General features: G+C 41.9%; 1 protein-coding gene across 1 annotated transcript; it reads left to right on the top strand.

Annotated features, from left to right (window-relative positions):
* Positions 1–2,150: 2,150 nt before the first annotated feature.
* GPI (glucose-6-phosphate isomerase) lies at positions 2,151–24,015 on the top strand. Its single transcript, XM_030227613.2, has 18 exons — positions 2,151–2,339; positions 6,565–6,655; positions 7,033–7,101; positions 9,859–9,978; positions 11,807–11,890; positions 11,976–12,122; positions 13,861–13,932; positions 14,937–14,981; positions 15,732–15,785; positions 16,676–16,736; positions 18,207–18,250; positions 18,481–18,633; positions 18,950–19,079; positions 19,436–19,512; positions 20,798–20,926; positions 21,307–21,382; positions 21,465–21,531; positions 22,982–24,015. The coding sequence occupies exons 1-18, from the start codon at positions 2,221–2,223 to the stop codon at positions 23,103–23,105; spliced, it is 1,662 nt and encodes a 553-aa protein (XP_030083473.1). The 5' UTR covers positions 2,151–2,220; the 3' UTR covers positions 23,106–24,015.
* The last annotated feature ends 204 nt before the right edge of the window (positions 24,016–24,219 follow it).

The following is a 24,219-nucleotide window of genomic DNA, read 5'->3' as shown; positions in this document are numbered from 1 at the left end:
AGTCAGATAAAATTGAAGATCTTTGAGATTTAAGAGATGGAGGATTTTGAGATAATTCAAATAATGTGAGAACTATGATAAAATAAGACAGGGAAAGGGAAACAAAATTGAGACCTGTGTCTCAGTCAAAAATGAATGAACTGAAATTCAGACTTGGACTGAGATACAGTCGGGCTGCTGTGCTGCACAAGGCCATGGGATTCATATTTTTGTGTGAAAGAGGAAAGAACTATTTCAATAATAACAATTCTTGTGATCAGAGCAGTAAGAAGCTAATGTGGCTCTATAGTTTGGAAAGAAAGTGGAAAAGTGAGGTGGCCAGAAAACAGAAGTTTCCTCATGGTAACCAATGAGGATTTAAGAATTGTCAAAAGATCTTTTAGCAGGTCTTGTAACCCTACAGTGAAATCCTGAACATGAAGAGAGTAACAGCTCAGACACCATCCAAATTTTACAGTGAAAGGCAGGATGGGAATTGCCAGTTTTGAAATAATAAAGGTGGAACAGTTGGTGCAAAATTGAGACATTATCATCAATTAAAAAACGACAGGATAGCTGGGAGGACCTGCAGGAGAAGTGATTGTTAGTGTGTAAACACAGCAGGCCTTTGGCTGATCAGTAGAAAGAGGTGAAGGTGCTCTGAGAACAATGCCTACTGCTAACAACAGCAGAGAAGCTTGAGAAAATGTGCGTATGAGACCCCTGGATTTCATAGGGATGTGGTAAGAACACTTTAGTGAATTCTGCTTCCCCTGATTTGAGAAAAATCTGACAGGTGAGTCAGGAGTGTTTCATGGCTGAATATCAAATCCTGTCAGTAATATTAACATTTTTTAAAATGGTATTTGCTCTCTCCCTGTGACTAATAGGAGATATTTATTAAGCCAAAGAACTTTACATCACAGGTTACAACTGGGTTACAGTTTCTGACTAAAACAGGAGTCTGTGATTATTCAGGGCTGTATCTTAAAGGTCTTGGACAAGAAGGAAAATATGTAAATGTGACAGGGCAGTCTGCATGATGTGTCTTGTTAAAGACTTATAGGGCCCTTGTGTTCTCCTCTGTGGATTCAACTCCAAAGTTTAATTTTTGCCATTTTATTTTCCTGCCTTACATGAAGGCATGCAGGGAACCACCTGCAGTGCAAAATGGCCAGGCAGATTTGGGTGCATGAAAGAAGCAGTTTTGTCTTGGAGATGTCCAAGCCTATGACTGGCAAGGCTGAGTGGCCTCCAAAAATGTAAAAAAACCCTGAGAATATATCAAGTGATTAAGATTTATTTTGCTGAAGAAAAATGTTTTGGTCTATTAAACAGTTATTTTAAGTCTGAAAAAGCAAACCTTAGAAACAAGCAGGAGTGAGATATGGAAGGACTGTTGCTAAGGCTCAATTATGAATGCTTTTTGTTTTCCAACAAGGACAAGACGCTGATTCTGCAGCTTAAGACTTGGACTGTGATTTTAGTGCTCTGAGTCAAGTTCATGCTCTGTGACTCTGATTTGGGCCCAGATCCATAAAGGAGCTTAGGTACTTAAAACATGATTTCACTGGGATTTGCTCCCCTAAGCTGCAGAATGCAATCTCTGGAATTTGACAAACTCCCTTATACACTCATGTTTAAACAACATCCTGCTTTATGGCCAGAACAGCTTTTGCCTCTAAGGATGGCACAGCTGCTGCTCTGCCTGCCCCGGCCTGCCCAGCGCTCAGCCAGGTGTGATGGACAGGGTGGCAGGCAGGGTTGAGGGCAACAGGGACACGGCAGGGGTCTGGAATCCAGGGACATGGGCAGGGGTAAAACCGGCCCGACAAGGAACGGTATTTTCACCGCGCACCCGCACGAGCAGCGGCCCCGCACAGCCGAGGAGGGACACTGGCCCCCGGGGGCGCTAAGCAGGGACACCGCGATTCCCTCACATGGGAGGTACAACCAGGAGCGCTGCGCGTTCCCCGGGGCCTCCGGCTCCGGCTCCGGCTCCGGCTCCAGTCCCCGCCACCGCCGCCACCGCCCCCGCGCAGGGACCCGCAGGCCGCTCCTCCCCCGTCTGGCGCGGCACGGAGGGAATCCCACGGCGGAGGGCGGGGAGGGGGCCGGGCCGGGCCCGGCCGGGGCGGGGCGGCCGCAGGAGGCCCGTCGCCGCTATAAAAAGCGGAAGCGGCCGTAAGTGCTCTGCTGCCTTGCCCGGTTCATCCCGCCTTGCCTGCTCAGCCCGCGGACATGGCGCTGTCTGGCGACCCCCATTTCAAGAAGCTGGTGGAGTGGCACAAGGCTAACTCCTCCAAGCTCATCCTGCGGCAGCTCTTCGAGGCCGATAAGGATCGCTTCCAGAAGTTCAGGTGAGGCCGAGCGGCTCCACGGCTGAGCGGGGCAGCGGCCGCGGGCCCCGGGGCTGCCGCGCCCGGGCGGTGCCGCGTACGAGGCCCGGAGAACCGCAGCCCCGGGGCCGCGAGGGGCGCGGCGCGGCCGGGCCGGGCGGGCAGGGCTCGCGTGGCCCCGCTCCGCTCGCTCCCCCGCGCAGCCCCGAGTGGGAGCGGGGCCGGCAGGGAGCGGATGGCGCACGGCCCGCGGTGCCGTGCCCGCCACGGCGGGTCCGCGCCGGGCGGTGCGAGGCCGATGGCGGCCTGGGCACATGCGCCGGGGGGGCCGGGCCGGCGGCGGGGGGAGCTCCTCGCAGCCCCCGAGGGGCGGCCGCGCCGCCTGCCCTTGACTCATCCTTGCAGCAGGGTACGTGCCGGGCAGCACAGCGCCCGCTGCGCTCGCACAGCCGCACTGTGGGGCGGCACTCGCAGCCTCTTGCACGCCGTGCTTAGTCACGATAAGCTCCGCGATAAAATCGCGAGGGGCTGCGCATCCCCCTGAGCCCCCTCCGCGCGTAGGACCCTGCCTTGAGACAGGCAGCGGGGGGGTGGTGGGGAGGTTTAGCCCTCACTCGCCTCACGCGATCGCTGCTACAGAAAATGCCTTGCAGCGCGTAGAGGAGGAAGTAACAAGTGGAGGCAGCGAGATAATGTTCAGCGCCTTCATCTTGTGAAGTGGGACACGTATTTTCTGTTTGCTGGAGACCGTGCTGAGAAGACGCGTGTGTGGTTACGTTGTTGTACTATAGCAGCAGTCGGAAAAGTCTAATATTATGAGATGCATCCCAGATTTGAGTTGTAAAGTGAGCCTGAGTAATAGAGATAAACTGACCTTCCATTCTAGAGTGTTGCGATAAGACTTGTTGCTTGCATCAAGCTTTTCATTGCTGTCCTGTGTAAAGGGATTTTTTTCCCCTCTTGAGCTCTTTAGAAAATTGTAATTAAAGATTGTGTATGAAGTCCTGCATATCATATATGTATATATGTGAGATAAAATATAATTTGAATAGATGGAAAAATTATGCTGAATTTTTCAAGTACTGACTTCACCTGGCCCTTTTAACAGGACTTCTTATATTTTTAAGAAATTGATCAGTAATGTCTTACTAAATCTGCTAGATCCTCACGAATAAACTTAGTTCCCATTGCAAGTTTTCCTTATCTCCAGTATTTTTGGTGAAATGGTCTTTACTGTGGTTATTTATTTCAAATAGCTCCTCTAATTCATGTCTTTTTGTGCTGCCCATAAGGAAACAGTTGAAATGTCCTAAGCTTGCTTCATCTGTCTTGATCCTTTCTTTTAATTATTTCAGTCCTGTTTCCTGAAAAGGCATCTCATTCTAGTCCAGGAAAACTTCCTCATAGCAGAGTACAATTGCAGAGCTGATAGCTTCACTGGTACTCCTGCCAGTGCTGGCTGCTCTGAGCCAGATCAGCTGGAGGATGGTAGTTAATATCTGTTGAAAACTGTAATCTGCAGGTTTGGCTACGTGGTCCTGTGTAGTTTGCAACTTCCCTCACATGAGATTAAGATTTAAAAGCATCTTTTAGTTATGCTAGATGTTGTAAAATTATTGACTTCCTTCCTTTAGAAGGAAAAGAGAAACTCTACCCAGGTGGAAGTGCTTCCTGATACTGGTTCTGGAGGAATTTCAGACTGGTGAATAGTTTTTAATCTGAGTATTTTATATCTGGGCACAAGTGTCTATTTAATATTATTGGAAGAACCTTAGACTCACTGACTTCATCCTACCAAATATGTATACAGAGGATCCTTTCTTCCTTTTGACCTTTTTTCTCCTAGTTCAGAATTTGTATGTCCTGTTTTCCTGATAAGGAGTGTAGCCACACCTGTAAGAGATCTTTGCCTTCTTTGCCACCCAAGGTGGTAAGGTAAGGCCTTATAGGAACAGGAGTTCTTAGCAACATGGGCTGTTGACTGGAAACTGCTGGTTTTGAAAGGGCTAGAAGAGATGTGATGCAGCCATCATAATGCTCAGCAGGTAAAGGGATGTCTGGGTGCTGACAAAGGTACCCCTGGTGCAGACTGAAAGTGTTAGAATGACACTCCTGCTGCTTGGCTTGTCCATTGTCAAGGATGAGAGTAAATGGAAAGTAAGTGTAAGTGGAGAATGTGGTGGGAGATGCAAGCATTGAGATGCTGCAGGTTAAGGGCTGCATCACTTGGAGGTGGCTGTGGCCTACGTGACAAGGCTCTTGTCCCCCCGAGCAGTGCTGCCACGAGCTGCTGCATTGCAGAGTGGGTACTTGGGCAGGGCACAGATCAGCTGCAGGGCTTGGGGCTTCTGTTTAAACAGGTGGATGGATCCCTTGCTATAAGGGTTTAACACAAGATTACATTGTACACTCTATGCTCCACCTTGTGTGTGGGAAGTTAAATCTAGTAGCCATTACTTGATTTGGCTTTGTCTGGAAAGTCTTGGGCAGCACACTTCTGCAGTTTCTTCCAATGAGCAGTGGCTTGAATCCAGCCATAATTTCATGAGTTATTTTGTCTTCTGGTCTAGTGAGATTGATTTTCATTCATATATGTAAAGTAATGAATTGTAAGTGGAAGACATTTCAAGTAAACATGAAATCCTTTTCTTTGTGGAGTAGAACACTGGGAGAGGCTATCAGCTGCAGTTCAATGTAGAAGGAGAATTTCAAGAAGAAAACTGAAGAAGTTTTAGTATGCTGATGGTCTTGCTGTATCATTAGTGAAATGTGTTCAAGTCTGAGATGTCTTTAAATAAATTGCATCAAATATCAGAGACTTGTGCTTTTTTTCTTCTATGCTGTATCTGAGTAACAATTGTGGCAGGTGAGCTAAACCAGCCCTTCCACTAGCTAGCCATATTCCAGGGATCCTGGTGCTGGGGGGGTCAGGGTTTCAGGATTACTGTTGGCAGCCTGCTGAGGAGAAGGCTGGTTAACAGCACTGATGCTGCTTTTCCTTTCTTGTCTGTGTTCTCACGTATTAGAGAAACATGGTTCTAAGACTGTGCTTCAAGACACCTTCCTTTCCTTATTCACACTTATACTTTAAGACCATAAGAAGGATGTTACTGTTAATGAACAGTTAATGAAGTTAACAGTAAGTGAAACCACTGAAATGTTAAGGCCTTGCTGGTTATTACTGTTATTGTGAGTTCAGCTCCATTCTTCCTTTGAAGAATCTTGCCTGCTCTGTCATGTTATGTATGAATAGCAATTATGCTGTGGTGTGTCCCTGTGAAGTCTCTGGCATATGTGGTGGCTAAAATAACAGCATGTTTCTGTGCTCAGGTATTGAGGAAGAAGCAGCAGGGGAGGCAATGAACAGGGCAGAAACACTGAGAATTTAGATGGCTGCAATTTCCTGTGGAGGGTGTGTGTGGAGCAACAGGGAGAGTAAGATGTGCTCTTGTCAGACTGACTTACAGAATTCAGCTCTTTAGTTAGAGTAATTGTATAGATCTGGTTGGAAACTATTGCAAAGAGGAAATTGGTAAAACAATATGGTAAAGGACTAGAGGAACTGTAGAACCTATCACATAGTTACAAGGATAGTAAATACAAATGGGCTCACTTGGTTTCTGCTGGGCTGCCATTGCTGTGTTTCCTCTCAGATGTGAGAGTGTCTGTATTCTGATGGGTTAGGCTGTAGATTGCAAGTAATTTGTTAAATAATTTGGAGACCTCCACTGAATCAATGAGAATAGTGGGACTAAACCATGCACAAATGGGGTTTAATTATGCATAGTAGTTGACAATGTTTCTGTATGTTGTATAGATGTTGTATAGATTTTTAATTTAGCCTTGTTCAAGACTCTGTATGAAAGAATGACAGGATATGTAGGAAGACAGTTTAATTTTCCAGCAGCAGAAGAATGTGAAAAGCCTTTTACTTTGATAATGTGTTAGGAAAAAGCTGATTATTGCTAGAGAATGCTGGTGGAAACAGTATGTGATTGTCCAGCTATGCATAAAATATACTTAATTGTGTTTGTGTTTTCACAAGCAGAAAGTGGACACTGTGAAAAACATGGTTTTCAAAAAAACAGCAGTCATTTTATGTAACTTCTTGGGCAAATTGGTCACTCTTCTTTACTAACTTAGTCTAATCAGGATTTTTGTAATCTATAGCAGAGTTACTGTTGTCTTCCTTAAAACAGTCACCCCTCAGGAATGTGCAATTTAACAACCTGTTGATTTTTGACAGCTTGACCCTGAATACTGACCATGGGGATATCCTACTGGATTATTCCAAGAACCTTGTTACAGAAGAAGTGATGAAAATGCTGATGGAACTGGTAACTATTTGGAATCTTGCATTGATAACAAAATAACTTTTACCTGCAACTCACTATTCTAGCACTGTTTATAAACATTAGCTAACATTTAAGTTAAAAGGCATCTGTTTACAAGTCTTGGCAGGATTCAAATTCTTGCATTGTCATCTAGCCCCAAGTTACAAAGCCATTTTTCAATGCATATCTGCATAAAAATGTGCTTTGAAAAAGGAAAAGGATTTTTTTTTTTTGCCTAGAATCTAGTGGGTCTTTTAATCTATCATAATTTTTGTTTCCCTGTCTTGTGTTAAATGTTCATGCTCTTTAATGTAGCTGGACCTTTGTAATACATGTGGACTTCCACTATTTTAAGAGGAATCTATATTTACCTTTCTCAGGCAAAGTCAAGGGGTGTGGAAAGTGCCAGAGAGCGCATGTTTAGTGGAGAGAAGATCAACTTCACTGAGGTAAGGCTATTTCTGTCCGTGGTTCTTTCCACTTTAGTTGTGCTTTTTATGGATGTTTATGCATCTGTGTAAGCAAAGTCTGAAAAAAATTACTTTAAATACTTCATTGAAATCCTGAGTGATTGTAATGTTTGCTACACTACTTGAAGAGAAAATTTTACAGCTCTTACTAAAAATACCTCCTTCCTTCAGTACATCTTATTTTAGAGATTTTGGTGGTATTTTTTTTCCTCTCTCCTGTTTTGTGGAGAGGAAGATGAGTTAGACCTTGCAAAAGACATGGAGCAGAGTATTGCATTCCAGTTATCCCTTACATGCTTTTGCCTAGTGTTAGTGTTCAGTAAACTGCCTAAAGGGTGTGAAGGGAGGATTGTGTTAGACCTCCTCTTTTGGGCTGTGATGCTGCTTGTCTTTGGTACAGTTAACAGCTGAGAATATACACAGTCTTGGGAAATTAGCCATATATTTCAGCAAGAGGATGAGTACCTTCCTCCTTTTGTAAATCTGTAGGTTCTAGTTAAGATTAAATTTTTACTAAAACACATAGAAAGCCAACTGTAGTTTTTCTGATATTAAAAGATATTAAAAATAGGATGGAAACTGGGAACTCCACAGTACAGTGAGTTTAATTAGCCTGCATTAAAAATTAAGGCTACTTAGTATGTTTGAGGCAAATTCAGAGAAACTAGTATTTCCTTTGACTTGGCTATTGATTGGTTTAGCTATTGCACAAGCTGTTTGCTTAAAGTAACTCAGCAGTTGGACATTGTATTGTTTGTGAATGATTCATGTTTGTGAAAAGGCAAAGACAGAAAGAAATACAGTTTCATTGGAGAAGTGGTTCCTGTTCTTTCTGTATTCATGCCTTCAATTCACAGATGTAGCTACTGAAAAAAGAAAGCAGGGAAAGAGGGTGAGGAGTCTTAAATCTGTCTGGAGTGTTGTTTTGTCTCATACTGCCTTTCACTAGCCTCGTGCAACACAAATTATTACAGGATTTACCTATGTTATGAAGTTGCTCTTCGTTGTGTATTGAGAGCAGGTGCAGCAGTCAAAGTCTCAGAAGGGTGCAATTTGCACAGAAAGCACCTAAACACAATATCAAACTCTGATGTGTTCGGTTTCTGCTGTTAGCTCCCTCTTTTCCTGCTGTCTTGATACTACTTCATGTATCTTCTAAGTCTAGAAACATCTCTTTTCTTATCAGGCTGTTCCTCAGTTACTTCCTTCCAATTCAGAAGTTGACTTAAATGGGGTTTGCCTAATTTTTATTTGTATAGAATATCAAATCAGGGTGGGTTCTTTTTTGCTCTGGACTAGGAGCATGTGGACAATGTGAAATTTTCAGATGTTAAGCAGGATGCTGTCAAACAGCATGAATAAACCTAAAGCAGTAAGACATGAGGGAGCTTTTTGATGGCAAGAGCTGACTCGTCCACCACTCTTGATCTTCTTCAGAACATTCTTTGGATATTTGTCTGAAGTATTTTAGACTTGTCTGTGTTTGGTGCTGCAGGCATTGGCTGCATGGTGTGTGCTTATGTGGAAGTTCTTTATAGTGCACCCATGTGTGTCACTGCCAGGTGTTTGTCCCAGATGAGTTAAAACTTGGAGCTTGATACGGTGCAAAGAGCATTACAAGGTAACTCATCTGACCACTCATCATGGGGACAGTCTTTATAGCCTGCATGGTGTTTAGAGAATACTTCTCCTTAACCACAGAGATCAGGTCAAGTATTCTTCCTCTTGATCACACAAAGCATCCTTCAAGCCTGATAGTGAGCAGTACTTACCAAATACCATTCCATGGCTGAGTACTGCAGAAAAATTTCTCTGTTCACCCCAAATTTGAGTGGGTATACTTTAATTAGCAAGTGAAAGAGGTTTTTTTATATTTCAAGTCAGTAACCACAAACTGACTGATTTTTGAATTAGCATTTGGTATTTAAATCATAACTTGGCAGTTCATATTGTCTGTGTTGTCTTTGTCTCTCAGTGCCTCTCACTGGGGAACAATGAGGTAGAGCAGACTAATTTTTTAATTTGTTCATTAGTATTGACTAATTCTTTCATTCTGGATTAAAACTGTTAAGCTCTTAAACAGTCAAACCACAGGGCAGATTTTGGTGCTTTGACTTATGTGCAGCTGTGGAGAAGTAACATAAATCCTGCATGCTAAGAGGTTTTTTTCTTGTAGCACAACTACTGCACATACTTGGTGTGCAAGTGTTCAGGCAGCATTTAATTGTGGGCAGTGGCTATTGTATCCTTTGTCAAATGTTTAAATTATTTCTCTTCCTATATTAAATGGAGTACTCAGGATCATTGAGAAGATGTCTGAGAAAATAACTTCAGCTGCTTGTTGTAATTGATTTTTTTAGTACTGTCATCAATAGGAAACAATTTTATTCTTGAATGCCTAAAGCATGCCAAAATAAAGATCACTGGGTCATGAATATTGCTGGATTCTGAACCTCAATCTTGAAATGCTTTTAAAGGGATTTTGAGCCTTTTCTCCCAAGTAAACTATTGCTTTGCATATTGTGCTGTTGTAAACCCCTCCACTGAGTCGGTGAAGTGAGAAGGTGATTGAGGTAGCCCTGATGTGTGTATGCACACACTGAAAATACTTCTCTACTAATCCCAGTTAATCTAAGGGATTTTTAAATATTGATGACTGTACTTCTGGATGAGGCATCTGAGGCCTTGGAGTGTAACTTGGAAAGAGCCTCATCTCAGTTTTTCTCCTTGTTTCAGAACCGAGCTGTGCTTCACATTGCTCTGAGAAATCGCTCCAATGTGCCAATCCTTGTGGATGGGAAGGATGTTGTTCCAGAAGTCAACAAAGTATTGGACAAAATGAAACGCTTCTGTCAGGTATAGTACCACCACAGCTTATTTTTTATGTATTTGTCTTACACCCAGCTGGGTTCTTACATGTGGATTGTAAACTGGCTCACATGAGTTGTGTCCTTCTTTGAGGTTTACAATAGTTCTGGCTCAAGCATGGTGTTGGAGCTGGTTTAATTGATTCACTTTTCTCTCCCTGCTTCCAGTTGGGTTTTTCTTTAATGGGCTCCCTAGATTTTGTTCCTTCAGCAGTAATCTTGTGTGTACTTTGGAAGTCCTGTAAATCATTAAGTACCATTCAAATATTACTTTATTTCTTGCTAATTTTTCAACTAATTGGCCGCACCAGGTAGAAACTGACTCTTAACATTTGTGTAAAATCAGGAGGGAGGTAGAAGTTCCCAGCTCCATTGCAATTTGATTATGCTCTTCTTAAATAGTTTCTTAAGGACCTTCTGGTTTTAGCTCAAATTACTTTGATTCTGTTCTGTGTGCAGAATACCCACCTGGATAGTTTTAATGCATTTTAAACAAGGCTGTGAGGACCTGGACCTGCTTGGTTGCTGTTGTGAGTCTTAGCCAGGTGGCAGAGCCCTGTTTCACTGCCAGCTCATACTTCTAATCTATGCTGAATGAGCTTGCATTCTGTTCTGTTTTTAATGATAAATGCCAAAACCATTATAACTGACACCAGTTTGTGGATTTGGTGCTTTCTTCATATGCTGTGAGACTTGAATGGCCATGGAAATTCTGTGGTGTCAGGCACTGTAGAATTTCTAGCTGATTAAGGTTTTGGTAGTCCAAAACAAGAGTTTTCACTGGTGCCATCCTCTTGTTTGCTCTATGGTTTCAGTGAGCAGAACCTGTGAATATCACTTTCATGTGGATGTATCTTCTCTGCAAAATAAAAATCACGTTAAGCAGTTTCTTTAAAAATATTAGCAAAGATGCTGGTTTCAGTTGACTTAGCAGATGGGATTTTAAGACTGTGGCAACTATGGGGTGCAGGAATGCTGTTAGTAAAAATGGATTTTCTCTTTGCAAAAATGAGAAGTTTAAACACTTGTAGCAAAGGAGAGCCAGTTTCAGCATAACTAAGTGCTATGTAGAAAAATTGCTGTAGAATTGGGGAATGTCCTTGGAAGTATTCATGATACCAGAAAGATTGCTTTTGTGGTTGGAACAGATTGAATGCATAGGTGATAGATGATGGACAAAATTCAATGTAGAGTTTTGGTTAATGATTGGAATTTTGTTTTGGAATGCTCAGTGAAGTTAAAGAACAGGAATAGAGCAGGAACTTAGACCATGTGCTGGTAAAGTGCAGCCCAGAAATAAATCCTAATGCAAAGCATACTTGCAAGAGATAGCTTTTAGAATGCTTTGCCAATAAATCTCTTATCTCTGACTTTATTCATACTATCTCCCAGCTTAGTTAGTGATGCTCTTTCCAATTAAAGATACTTATAGAACAGCTTCAGGTTTGAATATTTGTTGCACATAGCTTAATGCCCAAGATTGTATCATTTTTGGATAGATATCTCTTGCCTTAGCAAACACTGTAAATGCTACAGCAGTTCACACAGTAGGGAGAGAGTTTTAACTTCATGAAGTGTTCCATATTTCAATGTGTTTTTGCTTCTATCTTAGACATAACACAATGTCTAGCTAAGAAGGTAGCTCTGAGTGTAGGCCTTAATGTCTAGAGGCTTGAGAGCTGTCTTTGGCAACTTTCTACAACAATATCTGAAAACAAAGCCTGTTTCCTGGTCCTGGGTTAGCATCAGTAGCTTTAGTGTAAGTATTAAATGGTCATTGTGTCACTTGTTTTGTTTTGTTGGGTTTTTTGCCACAGAGGGTCCGCAGTGGTGAATGGAAAGGCTACACTGGAAAGGCAATCACTGATGTGGTCAATATTGGGATTGGTGGCTCTGACTTGGTAAGCCCCTGACTTCTGTGCACCCTGCCCAGCTTTGTGTACATGCTTACAGTGAGGATAAAATCTAATTGTGGCTTCTATCCAGGGCCCTCTGATGGTAACTGAAGCCCTGAAACCGTATTCCAAGGGAGGCCCTCGTGTCTGGTTTGTATCCAACATTGATGGTACTCATATAGCCAAAACCCTGGCTGAACTCAAACCAGACACTACTCTCTTCATCATTGCATCAAAGGTATGTCTGATACAAGCACTGCCTTGGCCTGCTCTGCTGATCAAGAGTTTAGTCAGAAGAGAGGGCTATCCACAGAAATATCTACATCAGGGACTTCCAGTGTGGGTTATTTCTAAACAGGCCTGTTGTGATTCCTTCTAAACTTGCAGTACAAGGTTGTGTTGCTGCTGAAATACTTGAGGATCTGTAAATCAAATGCTGAGAATTACTTAACCTAAATAAGATACATGAACAATTTCATGTTGTCTGGGGTTTATTTCTCAGTCAATACAAGTTTTAGCTTTATTCACAAAAGTTTATTTTCCTAAGTTTTTCTGTGGGTGGAATGTAGGATCCACTGTAATTATTTCTTTGAAATTCTGGATATTATTTCATTCCTAAAGAACTTTTGATCCTTTAAGTACAGTGTATTTGTTAAACGTTTGGGTTTTTTGCATTAATGAATTGCATGAACTTTAAGAATCTCCATTTTACAGGGTAGTCACAATGCCTTCACCTAAATAATTTAAATGCTGAGTTCCTTGAGCACTATAAATGCTAAGCTGATTTACTTAAAGAGGAAAAGATAGTCTGCTGCTACTTCATAAGATGACCCCTATTTCTGTCTGCAGACTGAATAGCTGCCTTTAAGTCTTGCCTTGCTAAGAACTTAGTCTGTAAGCAATAATTGCCAGCAGCCCTCTCCCTCTGAGGAATGCTTCTGTCTGAGCAGAGGAAAGAGGTGGAGACAAACTTCATGGTTATGTAACCTGGGTCGCCTTCGTTTGTCAAGCACAGTAGAACCTTTCTGCTGTTGGAGGCAATCTGCAGCAAATGAACGTGTGTGCAGTGCTGGCTGTGTTCTGCACAGTGCTCATTAGCTTATCTTGGCACTGCTGCAGCTGAGCAACAGCTTATGGAGCAATAAGGAAACTGCACAAAGTAATACTAATGGTCACTTGCAATAATTGAGTCCAGGGATCACGGTTCAAAGGCTTAGAAAAGTGCCAGATTGAAAAAGTAACACTTGAGTTTGTTTGCCAGACTGTAGTTAGCTAATTGGATATATTTGGAAGAGGATGAATGGCATTTTTTCTTTCCATAACAGGCTTATGTTTCATAATGAAGTATTTCTGGAGATGGATGAGAGTAGGATGAGTCTAGTGTTCACCCTTAAAGCTAAATTTTGATGGCTGAGTAAATCAGAATGGTTGTAGATACTTGCAAAACTGCATGACTGAACTTCTGTGCACACTTCATAAAGCAGGAAAATGTTTTCCTCTAATCAGCAAAAGAAAAATTATGACAAGAGTCTTGGCAGAAATGAATGCTCGTCCATGAAAAAATAGGAATTGAAGAACAATAGGACAGTCCAGCTGGGCCATCCTGTTTAGATGTTCAGTTAGTTTGTCTTTAGTTGAACAGTAAAACTTTAGTCTTTTTCTGAAAAATTAAAGTAGGAGACTTCAGTCTCAAGGTTTTGCAAAACAGTTTGGGGAATGGGAAGGTGGGAGGTGGGGAATAATTATTCCAATTTCAGGTACATACTAGCTTAAAACTAGATGGGTAAATCTAGCAATATTAGTGTTTACTGGTTTCATAAGCTTGCTTTTTTCTGTAATTTGGCAGCAGCTGTGTGTTATGAACATCTAGAATCACTCTGCTCTAATTATCTGAGCATGTGATGCTTTAGTAACCTGAAGTTGTTTCCATGTTAAAAGCACTGTTTTTACTAATTTTCTTGTTTTTCACCGTGCAGACCTTCACCACACAGGAAACCATCACCAATGCAGAAACAGCCAAAGAGTGGTTCCTGAGTGCTGCTAATGATGTAAGTCTGAGATGTGTAGCCTAAGTAACAGAATGAAATGTGCAATTTCTTCCTGGTCATTCTATGTGCTTTGGAGCAGAGCCTGTAACAGCCCAAACAGAAGCTTAGCAAATGATGTACTGAGATCATCTCAGGGCTTTGGTAATGACAGACTATTTTGTCCAGACAAAGTGATAACCCACTAGTTTTTCATTATAAGTAGTTCTCATGCATTGTTCCTCCAAATCTTGCCTGTTAAGTAATAGTGTATTGTTTGCCTTAGAGCTAAGCAATAATTAGGTAGAACTACTAGTAATGAAAAAACAAGAATAGTATGTGTGGCACTACCTTTAAATTATTGCCAAATCTTTAAAAACTAGAGATGAAGCTATGGTTGGAACAATGCACTGACATTTCTATGGCAGATGGCTGTGCTATGAATAGAAACTTTGTATTTGGCTCTTTCTCTCCTATTTCAAACTCTTAAAGGAAAAAAGCAGATACTGCCTGTTCAGGTAATTAGGATGGTCTGTAACCTGCTCCAGTCAGAGTAGCTGTACTTAGTTTGAAATCTGGGCTTTGAAATTCCTCCTTCACCACTGTTCAGACAGCTCATCTTTATCAGAACACCTTCTGAAAGACTGAAGTCTGACTCTGGAGCTTGACAGTTATCAGTAATTCCAGTTGTCTTGGTTTTTGCCCCTGGCTGGAAGGGTGGTGGGTGCACATTGAGCTCCATCTGCTCCAGAGCTGTGGTGGTGGTGTCCAGGCTGGTAACACACTGAGGGAGAGGCTGTGCCCCTCTCTGGAGGGAGTGCTGCTGGAGGGCTTGATGGGAATATCAGCAGAGTGTTCTCTTTGGGAATGCTCCCAAATCCCACACTGAATGTGAATAAGATGATTTCAAATTAATAACAACTGATGATTGTAAACAGCATTTTGTTTAAATGATAGCAGATCAGCTTTATAACCAGAAATGAAAATAGTTAATGTTCTAGATCTAACTATGTGTTTATTTTTTTAAGCCTTCCGCTGTGGCCAAGCATTTTGTTGCCTTGTCTACCAATGCTGTAAGTATAGTCAATCTAGTTAATTTTTCCTATGTACCTTTAAGGCAGCCTTACCTTAAAATCTAACAAGGAAGCCTATCCTTTAAGATGCCTGAATACCAAATTTTAGCATTCCTCCTGAATGAAAGCCTTTTTTTTCCCTACTCAAACTAACTGAAACACTTCTAGAGTATTGAGCTGTACTAAGACTGGACTTTGGTTATAGATGTGTGCTTCTTCTGCTAGAACTTTATATTTGAAATCAAGAGCTCTTGTGCTTGAAATGACTTGTTATTAATGAGTGTTACCTCTAATTGCCTAAGTTGTGTGTGAATGCAGTTACATAAGCAAATGTTATTCTGAATTCCAGGTAAGAGCAGGCAGTTTGAAAAATGATGAGCACACTGTGTTGTGGTGCTTCATGCAAAAGTATGAAGTAGAGAGACTGGCAGTAATTAGAAGAGCACTGCAGTCACTGGCAGGGTGTCAGGGACTGACATTATGGTTCTGGTAAGTGTAAACTGAGTGTCAGTCCAGCCATTTAGATTCATCAGGAAGGGAATGGATGTCATTGATTTTTAATTGAGAGTGGTGCTAGTTATTTCTGGAAATTAAAATGTAATTTTTGTGATGGATATGATGCATTTTTTAAAATAGATGTAGTTGTAGGATTGTTTATTTAATAGATATCAAACTTGTATTTGCTTGCTTGGTGTAAAGCTTTTTATGACTGTTGGTTTTACTGACGGTGTTTTTTCATGTTTATTTTAGCCTAAAGTTAAAGACTTTGGAATTGACCCAGAGAACATGTTTGAGTTTTGGGATGTAAGTAAATGTCTGATATTATGTGGTAGATGTTAACTGTTAACTTTTTCTGAAGCAAATAAGATGATTCCAACTGGATGTCTTAAAACTGCAAAAGCAGTTTCTAAAACAGAAACCCCTAAATTATAGGAGTTGTATTCAATGCACTGAAATACCTGAAAACCCCTAACTAAAGGCAAATTGAGAACTTTTGCCTAGTCTGTTAATGTTCCAGTCAAAGGTCTGAAGAGGACCTCCATGTTCTTGGCTGTCTAATCAGCTCTTGAGTAACAGGAGATAGTCTTGACTTATTGCTCTATGCGAGTAGTTATTATAAGCTGTGACATTTGCCTGTTGGTGTCTATGGTATATAACCTGGCCTGGTAAAGGTCAGACATCAGAAATGGGAGCCTGAGTGGGGATTTTGTAGCAGATGCATATTTTAAGTATACTGCCCTTAGTCTTGGTCCTTATACTTAATTAGAAACAGGTTGGTATGTCTCATTGACTAAATGCCTGACAAATGAGCTACTGTTCAGATGTTATTTGGAATGTTACCTTTCCCAAGTGTCAGAGCTTTGCTGAAGCAGGCTTTCCCTGTAGGGGAGTGATATTATGAAAGCAGTTATACAAGCTACACATTAAGGATTTGGAAGTTAACTGGAATCAAGCTATTTACTTAAGAGATATTATAAAAATTGGACGAGTAGGATAAGTTCAGACTCTCAAAAAAGGCATTCATTAGGGTGCACTGTAAAGTGCAGCTTCCCTTGACTATGCCAAATATATATAGTGAACTATCGCCAGGTGTATTGATTTTGTTGGGAACAGTTTGAACACATACTGCTGTTTTCTGATAGTTTGAGTGTAAAACCCTTGCACGTCTCCATCTCAACCATCTCTTGTTGCAGTGGGTTGGTGGTCGCTACTCGCTGTGGTCTGCCATTGGTCTCTCCATTGCCCTGCATATTGGTAGGTGTTCCTGGGATGTCACCATGCCAAAAATTGCTCTTTGCTTCAGGAATGTAACTATAGAGTGCATTAACAACAGTGGATTGTGAATCAGATTTGGGGCAAATACTATTTACTTGCCTACTCTGAGTGGTTGGATGTGGGGGCTAAAAACCAGTCTGGAATAATAAAAATGTTGGTGTTTTATATAACCCCAGTTTTGGGAATTACCCCATACTTGGGGACAAATAGTCAAATTGCATTGCTGTAGTCACATAGCCAATAGTGCCTGATTTATGTAAAGCTGTGGCAGTGTTGAAAATCAGACCTTGCATCTGAAGTTGCTGAACTTGAAGGAGGGTGTTTAGTATCTGTGAGTATACACACACACTAACACCAAAGTCCTGTCCCTGATTCTGCATATGAGCTCTGTTTAGCATTGTTAACTATGTCCTTCTGCTATTAATTCATTTTTTTTCCAGTACTTTGTCTAGGCTATAGGGCCTGATGATTACACTTGTTCCCTCATCACTGCTTTCAGATGTTTAAAGTCTGAAACTGTCATTTATTTTTCTAGGCAAAAGCTAGAATTCCCTTAGACTGGGATTAGAAGAATAACATTGGGTTTGATGTTTTTTGGAATTATATGAATAGGAGTTTTCATGTGTAGAAAAACCTATTATAAGAGCAAAATAAACAAGTCAGGCACTTACTGTTTCATCTGCAATAAACTGTTCACTGCTGCTGTCAGACAGATTTGGTGCTAACTGCTGACATGCCAGCCTATGTCCACTTCTACCTCTTAGTCCCCTCAACTCCCATAGCTGGCCTCTGACCGTAGGTAGAGCTGCTGCTTTGAGTCCAAACACTTCACTTCCCAATTGCTATGTGTGAATCAGGATTTCTGTTTTTTCAAGAAAGACTAGCCTTAGTGAAACTATTCATTTGGGAAAGTGAGTGGAGGTTTAAATAGCCTAACTACAAAGCAAAGAAAGCTCAGGTGAATTGTTAGCAAGAACAGGGAAGGGAGGGGTAGCCGTTTTCTTTGAGAGTATCTTATTAGAGCTGTTTCTCCTCACAGCAGTGCAGAAATCCCTGCTGTGCTAGCCTTGCCCTGTTTTTTTGGCAGATGTCTCCCACTGGCTGTGATTAAGTGTTCAAACTTGCTAAAAACTGTGTGGCCTCAAAGTAGGCTCTGTATTAAAGGCCTGTTTTCCTTCTAGTTGCTCATTCTGCCTGAATGGGGATTTTAGGCAAAGGTTTTTGAATTATGTTTCATGAAGTTGGACTTGCTCTGAAGTTTGGGCTTTAAGCATAAGTGAATGTCTGGCTTATGGGAGAAGTCTAAGTGCAGCTTTAAACTTGATTAGTAGTTGGGAACCTTGCTGCATACAAGGAATTGAAACTGTTTCACAGTTGTCTCTATAGGGAAAATGAAGTTTGGGTTGTAATAGTAAATACAAACTGATTTCTTTCCCTTTCTATTGTTAGGTTTTGACAACTTTGAGAGTCTGCTTGCAGGAGCCCACTGGATGGTGAGTATGGGATGCCCATTTTAGATTTGTTCTTCTTTAAAAGTTGTTAATAAGGAAATGGAAGGCACATTGGTTTCTAAAGTTCAGCTCCCCACGTCCTCTTCAATGCTGTTAAAATGACAGTTTGTGGGAAGCTCGCACTGGATCACCACAACAATAAAACCAATGTAGGAGCTGGGAGGGATGGCAGTTGCTTTGTCAGAAGTATAACTTTGCTTTGTGTGGTGCAGGATAATCACTTCCACACTGCCCCCCTGGAGAAGAACATGCCCGTTCTGCTGGCCATGCTGGGGGTGTGGTACATCAACTGCTACGGCTGTGAGACCCACGCCCTGCTGCCCTATGACCAGTACATGCACCGCTTCGCTGCCTACTTCCAGCAGGTAGGGCTGGGCACAGCACTTCAGCCAAGTGCAGATAATATTCTGCCCTGGTTCAACATCCTTAGTGCTTTGTGTGAGATAAAACTACAGTCACTTCATGCATGTCTTCAATTGCCTCAAGAGACTGGTGCCAAGATAGATACCAGCTTATTTCCTCACTTAAAGACCTTTTCCTCATACACGGTTATCTTGATGTCCATAATTTAATCAGGTGTATCCCTCGTGCTTAGAAAATTTCTCCAAACAAGCACTGTTTATTGGATTTGAAGTATGTATGGAAACTGCTACTGAGTGATCCTGCCCTTCCCTGCTTTAGGGTGATATGGAGTCTAATGGCAAATACATTACCAAGAAGGGCTCTCGTGTGGACTACAGCACTGGCCCGATTGTGTGGGGAGAGCCTGGCACCAATGGGCAGCATGCTTTCTACCAGCTCATTCACCAAGGTAAACAAACTGTTAAATACCTTGTTCTGGAGTTAAAGTCTGAATGGCTGCAGGAGTCTGCTGAGTTTGCACTTGTTTAGAGGTTGGACTCCTATCTAACCTAGCATCACATTGCTATGGGGGTTTTAATTAGGAGCTTGTGAAGGCTACAAGATGCAGGTTTTAACAACAATAAGGAGGTCCAACAAAGCTGAAATTCCTGAGCTGTATTGTTACTTCCCCCTGCTGCAAATCATAATGCTCTTCTATAAAGCTTGTAAAAATGACTGAGTCTGCCAGCTACTCTGAAAATGGGGTGAGAAGTGAAGGTTTTCTGAGACTTACCCGATGCAGAGTGATTTACCTGGCTTTTACAGGAACTCGCATGATTCCCTGTGACTTCCTGATCCCAGTGCAGACCCAGCACCCCATCAGGAATGGCTTGCATCACAAGGTAAGTTCTTTGTCAGGGCACCATATGTCTTGTGGGTCAAGGCACTGGAGCTTACTTTGGTATTGCAGTGTGTGATATTTCTAACTGTCCATTTGAAATGATAAACAAAAGCTCTGTCAACATTCACAACAGATTTAAAGATATCCATATTATAATTGCAAGTTATATGTAACATAGTGGTATGTTTATTCTTGAGGCAGTTGCAGTGATGGCTCTTGAGGCAGCTCAGTGGTGTTTCCTGTGGGCCTACTGAAGCTGAAAGGAGTTGAGCAATTAAGTGTTTAAAATTCCTTGAAGAATTTTAAGGAATGTAGTTCTTGGAGACTAGGAAGAAGGAGATTCTCAGACTTGATGTGGAACCATATCTGAGGAAGCTTTCAGGAATTAAATTCTAGAACAAAATGTGGTGACTGTAGTGGTATGGCTGCAGTGATGGCCTTCTATACAGATGTTCATAACCTGTCCAGTTTTTAGTTTATCATCTGACTAAGGATTTTCAATGAACTAAGATTTTTCTTAACTTCCAAGGGTGAAAACACATTTAGGTTAACTATTTACTGCATACTTTACAAAAAGCATCTTTAGTTACTGAATTTCACTCTTGTCATAATTTCAGATTACAAGTGCTGTTTGCATTGTGTAATAGTAATCTTTTGTCAAGTAAGACCAAATACAGGTGAAAATTTTAAGTATGACTGCAAAAGAAAAGGAAAAAAGTTTTTTTGCAGTCAGTTGAAACCTATTGTGTCTTCAGGTAGGACAAAACCACACATAAATTTGCAGTCTAACATTAGATAGGGAGCAGTAAGTTAGAACCTTACACCAGTCCCTACCAATGCTGTGCAAGGTGAGCTGTGGGGATTTTCCTGCATACAGATGAGTAAATACATCTTAGCTGGACTACCTTTGACTAATCCTTGCACCTGGCTTTCCATGAGATGGTGTAGAATGAGATAAAATCATAGGTGATACTGGGTGAAAGGGCTGTGTGAAGTCTTGTCTCCTCTGGTGCCTTTGGGATACTTGCTGCCAGCTTCAGCAGGAGCAGGATTCTGCAGAACTGTCCTGGTTGTCTGGATACATGTATTTTAGTGCATGTAGTAATAGTAACTAAGTCCCTGGCACTCTGAGGTAAGAAGCAGTAGCTAAAACTGATACATTTTTTTATTACCACAGTATTAAAACTGACTTGTAAGTCTAGACTAGGTCTTGGTATGGGCTCGAGCACCAGGTACCAGTATTCCAGCTATGCAAATGGTAACTTGTGTTTCTTTCTACCTGCCAGATCCTTTTGGCTAACTTCCTGGCTCAGACTGAGGCCCTGATGAAAGGGAAGACGGCTGATGAGGCTCGCAAGGAGCTGCAGGCGGCTGGGCTGAGCGGGGAGGCTCTGGAGAAGCTCCTTCCCCACAAGGTGCCCAGGGGGGCTGTGCTGGGGGTGGCAGGGCAGCTGGGATGGGCTGGCACTGATGGCACCTTGGCAGGGCACTGGGAGCAGGCTGCGAGCAGTGCTGTGGCGCTGAGGCTTTGGAGGTGTTCCAGGAAACATGGGCTATCTCAGCACTGCCCTGGGCTAGTGACTTTTGGGTTATTTCTTGTAGCCCACAGTGGCCAGCTATGGTGCTTGGAGACACATTTTCCATTGTATAATTCCCATGTTTTCTTACACAATTTTATGGTTGAAGGCCTTTAGCAGCAAATACAAAGTTCTGAAAGCTTTAATGCAAATAGTCCAGTGTGGACTCTAAAGAAGACAAAACCTGCAAGTTTCTGATGTATCTCTTGTTTTGAAAGGTCTTTGAGGGAAATCGACCAACCAATTCTATCATGTTTACAAAACTCAACCCCTTCACCCTGGGAGCCATCATTGGTAAGTAAACACATTTCCCATCTGTGAATTCTAGTGAAGACTTTGTGATCAAGTTTATTGATTAATCTCTTTCTGCTTATAGCCATGTATGAGCACAAGATATTTGTTCAGGGAGTTGTCTGGGACATTAACAGTTATGACCAGTGGGGGTAAGTTTCCTTGGTTTGTTTCTTGTATACTTCTTGACAGATTCTTGAATCTATCATGAGTTAGAGAAAAGACAATCAAAAGGGTTTTATGCTTGGAGCACATGATTATGGGATAGTTAAAAATGAAAACTATTTTTCTGGGGATAGGTTACCACACTATAATGCATAATGACTTGTAGATAAAATTGGCTAAGGACCTCTTGAATTTAGAAAGTACTATGAATGTAAAAAAGATGCAGTAGTGAGGAAAACAGTCAAGCAGGCTGAAAGCATACTCTGAGAATTAGGAAGGAAAATTTTTTCCCTATAGCATGGAAAAGAGAATTATTTTACCTCTAGATTAGTAGGCAGTTTGAGTGGCACCTGATGAGCAAAAGATTGATTGCCTCTTACTTTTCCTGTGCTGGAGAGACAGCATTTCTGGCAGACATCTGTGTATGCAGCAGCCCTTGGTTTCATGCAGGCTGCATCTGTGACTGAGGGCTGTGCTGGAGCTCCATGTGTACAACAGCAGCTTGGGGGAGTCTCTCACTGTGTCACTTAAAAATTTAGCCAGGAGCTAATCAGGTTCTTTCATCTGTAGTAATATGAACTGTAAACATACTGTATGGCTTAGGTTGAGGGATTGAGAAAATAGATTTTTCAGGTGCAGTCTGCCTATGCCATGAGGGGTTGTTCTGAAGAGCACACTTGCTCCACAGGTGTAGAATATCAGTTTACACTGAGCTGCCTTCATCTTTTTGTATGCATTCTTTGATGCTGTGCTACCGCAGCTTGTTCTATAACCAAATACTGTAGCAGAACCTGAAAATGGCAGACTGTGTCTAGTACAAGCTGATGTCTGCTATAACCTCTGAGGTCATGAGTGTGGTAGGAGTAAGTACAGCTTTTACTGCCACACATGAAATTCCAGAACGTCATCCAAAACTGAAAGGTGGGGATGCTGTAGAATCAGCCTTGTTCCTTGCAGCTGTTGGAATATCCTAGGTTCTTAGATGGTGGGGCTGTAACTCCTGGTTAGGTGCTGGGGGTTCTTCCAGGCTGTAGCTCAGCTGGTCATGGTTAGGGTGACTCAAATCAGTGTTCTGAGCACTGTCCTGTTCAACAGTGAACAGGAGCCAGCTGAGTGCATTTTGCACTGGGGCAGGCTGCATAACACAAGTGAATACCGAGGTGAAAAGACTCTGCTTGACTCTGAAAACAAAATGTTCACTTAGACATCCTGTAATTTGAGCTGTCTGCTCAGCTAAGGAACAATGAGAACTCCAGTTTTTCATCAATGGCACTGAATTGAATACTTCAACAGTAATTTTTGAGGGGTAAAACATCACAGTGTTCACTGGGAAGTTACTTTTTACTGGCTTCTATTTTTAATTTCAATGGCTTATAGTAAATAAGTTTTTAACACTAACATTGCTTTTTCTTTCTTCTCCTGCTTTTATAAATGCAGAGTTGAGCTTGGAAAACAACTTGCCAAGAAAATTGAGCCTGAACTGGAGTCAGATGCTCCAATAACATCTCATGATAGCTCAACAAATGGGCTCATCAATTTCATCAAAAAACACAGAGCTTGAAATGAAATACTTAGAGGACATCGACAATCTCACCACCCAGTACCCAAATCTGTTGTAGATGTGCTTTTTTTAGCCACTTTTAACAAAAATAGCACTTTACAGATGTAGCTCTCTTCACTTGTTGCAGTTAATCTTGTTGCGTCAAGTGTTACAAATGAAACTAGTTTTGTGAAACCCTGAGATTGTATAGTTGCTTTCTATTTCTGTGGCTGTTAATCTGTAAAGTGCAGCTGGTATATCCCTCAACTTCCTTAAAGATGGTCACCTACTGATACAGAAAATAAATGGTATGGTGGATGAGTAAAACTTCTTCACTCTATTTTTGAAGTGCAGCCCTAGTAACATTTGCCTCACTCACTGTGTAAGGTCCTCTGAAGCCAAGTAAGCTGACTTCTGTCTTTTTGGACTGGTTCTACTGTGAGCTGGAAACTAGAATGTGTTTAAAGAATCAGACCTACAGCTCTAGGTTGTTCGGTTACATTTCATCCCTTTTGAGCAAGGTACAGACTATTTTTTTCTCCCCAGTGCTACTGTGAAAATGCAAGTTTACTGATGTTTGGTAAAAGATTTCCTGTTTTGTCTGTAAGCTATGTGGACAGCTATATAAAAAGGAAACAAGTTCCTGAAGAGACAGTGGTATCTTAACTTTTCCAAACAGTTTTCCAGAGTTTGTGAAGCAAAAGCTTGGGATCGCTTGGAGAAGAAATGTGTTTGGTATCCTCCAGGGGCAATTTCTTACTGTTTAATCGGCATCACTGTCTGACAACAACACTGAAAGAAATAGAGAAAGCTGTTGTCAATACATTGTTAATCCTCTTTTGTTCTCTACTACTGTTAACCTCCCTGCTAGCATACTGGCATGCTCTGGCTATTGTTCTGTAACACCTTTAATAAAGGTAAGACACAAGCATTGAAAGGAAACTTTGGTTCTCATGCCCCCAGCGGTGCCTGCACTGTGTGAGCTGGGCCCCTCATGCCCATCTTCGCCGTGGCTTCCCGGGCAGGGCTCTGGGTGCTGCGGCTGAGCTCCCTACTCTGGCACCTCCTCCGTGCTGCACCCTCGGCCTGCCGCGCTCAGGATCCCACCCTTGGAGCAAAGCTTCCATATGAAGAG

This window comes from Serinus canaria, chromosome 11, assembly GCF_022539315.1.
Source record: "Serinus canaria isolate serCan28SL12 chromosome 11, serCan2020, whole genome shotgun sequence".
NCBI lineage: Eukaryota > Metazoa > Chordata > Aves > Passeriformes > Fringillidae > Serinus > Serinus canaria.
This window is presented reverse-complemented; position numbering and strand designations above follow the sequence as displayed.